General features: G+C 38.5%; 1 protein-coding gene across 1 annotated transcript; it reads left to right on the forward strand.

Moving 5' to 3' along the window:
- The first annotated feature begins 2,499 nt into the window (after positions 1–2,499).
- Positions 2,500–3,559, forward strand: LOC118002209 (homeobox protein NANOG-like). The gene has a single exon (XM_034992535.1). It carries the CDS (start codon positions 2,534–2,536, stop codon positions 3,059–3,061), a length of 528 nt encoding a protein of 175 aa, XP_034848426.1. The 5' UTR covers positions 2,500–2,533; the 3' UTR covers positions 3,062–3,559.
- Positions 3,560–7,178: the final 3,619 nt, after the last annotated feature.

Genomic DNA, 7,178 nt, shown 5'->3' on the forward strand with positions numbered 1-7,178 from the left:
CTTGGGTTCTGGTCAATAATTCCGACTCTATACATTCCCTCAAACACCCATCAACAGAATGACTAGGAGGAGGAGCCCCCAAAATAGAAAAGACTCAGAGATTATGACTTATGCTGCAGATTTACAAATGGATGCAGATATAACCAAGATGTCAGAGACGGAATTCAGGCTAGCAATTGTGAAGACAATGGCTGGAATGGAGAAATCAATTAATGGCAACAAGGAGTCTCTAAGGGCAGAAATGAAAGCTGAATTGGCAGAACTTAAAAATGCTATCAATGAGATCCAATCCAATCTAGATAATCTAACAGTTAGGATAAGTGAGGCAGAAGAACGAATAAGCGACCTGGAAGACAATATAATAGATAAAAAGGGAAAAGAGGAGGCCAGGGAAAAACAACTCAGAATCCATGAAAATAGAATTAGAGAAATAAGTGACACCATGAAGCATTCCAGTGTCAGAATAATTGGAATCATGGAGGGAGTGGAGAGAGAGAGGACTAGAAGATGTATTTGAGCAAATCGTAGCTGAGAACTTCCCTAAGCTGGGGAATGAAACAAACATTCGCATCCTAGAGGCAGAGAGGACCCCTCCCAAGATCAAGGAAAACAGGCCAACAAGCCGGCATGTAATAGTAAAACTTGCAAATCTTAGAACCAAGGAAACCATCTTAAGGGCAGTTAGGGGGAAGAGATTCCTTACGTACAGAGGAAGGAACATCAGAATAACATCAGACCTATCCACAGAGACCTGGCAAGCCAGAAAGGCCTGGGAAGACATGTTCAGGGTACTAAATGAGAAGAACATGCAGCCAAGAATACTTTATCTGGCAAGGCTGTCATTTAGAATGGATGGAGAGATGCAGAGCTTCCACGACCGGCAGAAACTGAAAGAAAATGTGACCACTAAGACAGCCCTCCAAGAAATATTAAGGGGGGTTCTATAAAAGGAGAAAGACCCCAAGAGTGATATACAACAGAAATTTACAGGGACAATCTATAAAAACAACATCAGCGGGGAGGGGGATTGATTAGCCCAGTGATGGGTATTAAGGAGGGCATGTACTGCATGGAGCGCTTGGTGTTATACGAAAACAATGGATTGTGGATCACCACATCAAAAACTAATGATGTATTGTATGGTGACTAACATAACATAATAAAATTTAAAAGAAAAAAGGGGGAAGGATGATTAAGAGAATCCAGAAGAATTGACTGACATGTTATTGAAATTAATAGTGGAATTCGTCAAGGGTATTTGATAAAAGATTCTTAGACAAAAATCAGTTACATTCCTTTATACCAGTAAGTTAGGTCTATGTATTTTTTTCCTTTTATTTTTAATTGAAGTACAGTTGACATGTAATATTAGTTTCAGATGTACAACAGTGATTTGACAATTATATACATTACAAAATGCTCACCACAATAAATATAGTTACACTCTGTTACCAAAGTTATTATAGTATTATTGAGTATATTCCCTATACTGTACTTTTCATCCTTGTGACTTGTTTATTTTTTATTATTTTTTTAAGATTTTATTTGACAGAGAGAGAGGGAGCACAGGTAGGCAGAGTGGTAGGCAGAGGGAAAGGGAGAAGCAGGCTCCCCACTGAGCAGAGAGCCCAATGCTGGGCTCAATCCAAGGACCCTAGGATCATGACCTGAGCCAAAGGCAGATGCTTAACTTACTGAGCCACCCAGGCACTTGTTTATTTTATTAATGTAAATTTTTAAAATAAAAATTATTTTTAAGGGCAATAAGAAACAAAGTGCCAAGGAACAAATATAATTGAACATGTACAAGATCTTTGAAGTATTTTGACATTTTATCAAAAGATATTAAAGAAGACCTAAATAGATGGAAATATTTATATCTTTTGTGAATAGGTACTCAACATAAAAGGTTGATTTTGCCAAATTATTCCATAATATTAATATAAATCTTGGATTGATAAGTGTTGATACAATTAAAAATTCCATTTTTGTGGAACTTAATAAGCTGACTCAAAATTTTATATAAAAGAGCAAAGGGCCAGGTGCCTGGGTGGCTCAGTTGGTCAAGCGACTGCCTTCGGCTCAGGTCATGATCCTGGAGTCCCGGGATCGAGTCCCACATCGGGCTCCCTGCTCGGCGGGGAGTCCGCTTCTCCCTCTAACCCTACCCCCTCTGCGTGCTCTCTCTCACTCTCTCTCTCAAATAAATAAATAAAATCTTTAAAAAAAAAAAAAGAGCAAAGGGCCAAGAAGAGTCAAGAGATATTTTAAAGATGAACAAGCAGGGAGACATGCCTTATCAGATATCAATATTTATAATGAAGTTAAGTAATTAAAACAGTGTGACATAAATGCAGAAATAAACACATGGAATAATGAGACAGCTTAGAGAGTCCAGGAACAGGCCTATGAACTTAAGAAAACTTTCTAAATAAAAGAGATGGTGAGTCAGCTCTTCCACCTAGATCCATAAGCCTGGGCCTTTCTTACAATCTTGCTCTTTTTTTTTTCCGTCTACTCTTAACTCACCAACATGAGTGTAGATCCAGCTCTGCCCCTATGCCCGCCTGGCCCCGAAGCACCCAGTTCTAGGGACTCTTCTCCAATGCCTGAGATTTACGGGCCTGAAGAAAATTATGCATCCCTGCAAATGTCATCTGCTGAGACACGCCATGCTGAGACTGTCTCTCCTCTTCCTTCGTCCATGGATCTGCTTGTTCAGGACAGCCCCGACTCCTCCATGAGTCCCAAGGTAAAACCACCACCCACTTCTGGAGAGGAGAGAACAGTGAGGAAGGAAGATACGTCCCAGGGCAAGAAACAGAAGATCAGGACTGTGTTCTCTCAGACCCAACTCTATGTCCTCAATGATCAATTTCAGAAACAGAAATACCTCAGTCTCCAGCAGATGCAAGAACTTTCCAACATTCTGAACAACAACCTTAGCTATAAGCAGGTGAAGACCTGGTTCCAGAACCAGAGAATGAAATGTAAGAAGTGGCAGAAAAACCACTGGCCAAAGGAGAGCAAGAGTGTGAGTCAGGTGACAGGAAGCTTTTAAGTTTCTGCTTTCTTTTCACTGACTTCTTAGTTTTGTTCATTGCTAAACCATATATCTCTGCCTCAATATTCTGTTTCCCGTTATTCTTACTGTGTCCATTGAGGGGGTATGATTGGAGTCAAAGAGGTTTCATTAGCGTTGGCTCTATGGACAACATGATAAAAGGTGTTTCTCACTATGGATAACTAGATACAATACTAATGTGGATATCTTTAGGCTCTAGAATCTAACCTCAAGAATAGGAAGTGAAGATACAAAGACGTGTGATGAAGGATAATTTGTATTTTCTGAGATTGTGAGGCTTTTCTTGTTAATAACCTCTAACGGTGAAGGGTTAAGCCTTAATGTGCTTCATTGATTTCCTCTGTCTCTTGTGATGTTTTACTAGAACTGTTAATTTGTTCATTATTCTAGTATTTGTAGAAAGATGTTTTGTATTTTAATGTGTCATGATAATAGTACCAGCTTGGCTGATTGGTTTATAGGTTTAAGTACAAATAAATAAAATACACACTTCAAAAAAAAAAAAAGATGGTGATACAGATCAGCAGATGGACTGTGTGGGAAATGGTCCTGGGGAAAATTGTGAACCATATAAGGGAAAGATAACTAGAGCACCACATCTCACCATACACAAATATGACTCCAGCTAATTTAGACCTGGATGTCCAAAGCAAAATTTTAACTCTTTTGGAGAAAAATTTAAGAGAATTATTTTATGTCAGGGTGTAAAAATATATTTTTTTTTAGGTAGGACAAAATAAGTTTAACTGTAAGTAAAAGATTGGAAAATTTGACTAGATTTAAAAAAAGGAAAAAGAATCTGTATTACAGAAGATCCCATGGAGGAAATGATAAGCCACAGGCTGGGAGAAGGTATTTACAGTGCGGGTTATAGACAAAGGATTGGTATTTAATATGTAAAGGATTCCTAAAAAGACAAAAATAACAGATAACACAGTATAGAAATGGTAAAGTGTATAGACAGGCAATTCATAGAAAACTTTAAAAGGAGTTTAACCTTAAGAGGAATCAAGGAAATGCAAATGAAAACCACAGTGAAGTTCTATTTCACACCTATCATATTAATAAAAATTTTAAAGTTTCACTTCTCTGGGAGGTGGGAACAATATTGGTTAACACTGCTGGGGTGGGGCTGGGGAGTATAAATTACAATCATCACTTAGAGCAATTTGGCAAAATGTAGCAAAGTTGAGAATGCTTATTCCCTATAATGCTGCAATTTCACTTCAAGGTGTATACCCTAGAAACTTGTGCAGGTGCACAAAGAGGCATATACAGGATGTTCACTGCAGCATTATTTATAATGATAAATAACTGGAAATCTCATTGATGCCTATGAACAGAAGAACAGATAAGTAAATGATGTGTCTTCATACTCATTTATTGGTCATGTGATCTAGAGCTTAACCCTCTGTATCTTTGTTTCTGTACCTAATGATGAGGGTCACAATAGTACCTATCTCAGTAGAAAAGATTTTTTTTTAAAGATTTTATTTATTTATTTGAGAGAGAATGAGAGAGAGCACATGAGAGGGGGGGAGGATCAGAGGGAGAAGCAGACTCCCTGCCGAGCAGGGAGCCCGATGCGGGACTCGATCCAGGGACTCCAGGATCATGACCTGAGCCGAAGGCAGTCGCTTAACCAACTGAGCCACCCAGGCGCCCTCAGTAGAAAAGATTTTTAAGGATAAAAGGAGTCTGTTAAGCACAAAATAAAATCTATTAATAGCAGTAGCAGAGAAGTGGGCTGAAGTGGCAGAGATAACATTCCCAGGGAGGAAAACAGGATTTCATCAAGAAGATTCAGGCTGAAGCCAGAAAAATGACAGGCTCTAAAGGGCAAAGTACTAAAGACCAATGTCAAGGATAAACAGGGTTGAAGGCTCAAAAGCAAGAAAGAAACTAAGTTGTTCAAAATCAAGCCTGTTCACAATGAGTTTGTGTTGGAATTCCCACTTGGATGGCTTAGGGGAGTTCATTTATAGACAGGGCATCTGGAAGGAATTGCTTCTTAAATAATCAGATACTTTGTCTTTCTATCTGAAACTTGAGATCCATCCCTTCCCCTCTTTTCCATTCATCTCCTTTTTCTCCTCTCTTCTCTTTTTTTAATCTGGAGAAAACTTTATATATGTTCTGCCGCTCAGAATGGACAAATGTTAACATTTTATCATGTTTGCTTCAAATATTTTTAATCAAATAGAATGACAAATAAAGTTGTCCCTCTTCTCAGTCCTGTTCACCTCCTTCCCTGCCCAAGCACATCTACAGTCATGAATTTGGTGCAGATTCTTCTAGTCCACACTTTAAAAAATTGTGTTATTCACTCATCATCAGGGAAATACAAATCAAAACCATGATGACATATCACCTCACACCTGTCAGAATGGCTAAAATTAGCAACACAAGAAGCAAGTGTTAGCGAGGATGAGGGCAAAGGGAACCCTCTTGCACTGTTGGTGGGAATACAAACTGGTGCAGCCACTCTGGAAAACAGTATGGAGTTTCCTCAAAAAGTTAAAAATAGAATTACCCTGCAATCCAACAGTTACACCACTAGATATTTACCCAAATGATATAAAAGTACAGATTTGAAGGGGTACATGCACCCCAATGTTCATAGCAGCATTATTAACAATATATATACACACACATATACACACAATGGAATATTACTCAGCCATCAGAAAGAATGAAATCTTGCCATTTGCAATGAAGTGGATGGAGCTAGAGTGTATTATGCTAAGTGACATAAGTCAGAGAAAGACAAATACCATGATTTCACTCATATGTGGAATATAAGAAACAGATGAACATAGAGGAAGGGGGGAAAAAGAGAGAGAGGGAAACAAGCCGTAAGAGACTTTTCTTTAAGATTTTATTTATTTGAGAGAGAGCATGAGCAGGGGGAGGGGCAGAGGGAGAAGCAGGCTCCCCGCTGAACAGGGAGCCCAGTGTGGGGCTTGATCCCAGGACCCTGGGATCATGACGTGAGTGGAAGGCAGATGCTTAACAGACTGAGCCATCCAGGCACCCCCCATAAGGACTCTTAATGATAGAGAACAAATTGAGGGTTGATGGAGGGAGGTGGTTTGGGGATGGGCTAAATGGGTGATGGGCATTAAGGAGGGCACTTGCTATGATGAGCACCGATGTTATATGTAAGTGAAGATTCACTAAATTCTACTCCTGAAATCAATGTTACACTATATGTTAACTAACTAGAATTTAAATAAAAATTTGAAAAGAAAAAAATAAATGAAATTTTAAAATTTTGTTACTATACATATATTTGCCCACAAACAATATAATGTATTGTTTTGTCTGTTTTAAAAATAGAGTAATGGGGCACCTGGTTGGCTCAGCTAGTTAAATGTCTGACTCTTGATATCAGCTCAGATCTTGATCTCAGGGTCCTGAGTTCAAGCCCAGCACGGAGCCTACTTTAAAAAAAAAAAAAGTAAATAGGTCATACTGTGCATATTGTTGGACAACCTGCTTTTGTCACTGAACATATTTTTGAGCTCTAACCATGTTTATATATGTTGATCGAGTTTGTTCCTTTTAACTGTGTATATTCCATCATATTGTATACCACATTTTATTTATTCCCATTCTTTTCTTGATGTGTGTTGTGTTTTCCAACTATTTGCCATTATAATCAATGCTACAGTGAACATCTTAATATCCACTTCTTCGTTAGCAATGAAAGAACAGTTTCTAGAGCAAAGAATAAACTAAATTCTGGTCTTTTTCATGCGTTTTATGGTAAAGGACTAAGATGCATCCAAAATTAACTTGTTATGAGTTAGATGTGTCCAAGTTCTACCAGTTTGTTGTCCTAGATAAGATCACTTATCTTGGCAGAATTCTCTAGTATGTAAGAATAAAAGCTTGAGATCCAAACTGCCCAGGTTTAAATCTTGTCTTAGTTTCTAATTACCGAGGCTCACTGGCTAGTCAGAAAAAATCTTTCTCCTTCTAGTGTCAGCTAAAGAGTGGACTCGGGTCTGTTTCTGTTGGCCATCAGTACCTTTGAACATATTTCTCAATGTTTAGGCAGGAGAGTCCCCATTTGAGTCCCTATCTCCCC

The sequence above is a fragment of the Mirounga leonina genome, unplaced genomic scaffold (assembly GCF_011800145.1).
Source record: "Mirounga leonina isolate KUSES-001 unplaced genomic scaffold, KU_Mleo_1.0 Mir_82, whole genome shotgun sequence".
NCBI classification, from domain to species: domain Eukaryota; kingdom Metazoa; phylum Chordata; class Mammalia; order Carnivora; family Phocidae; genus Mirounga; species Mirounga leonina.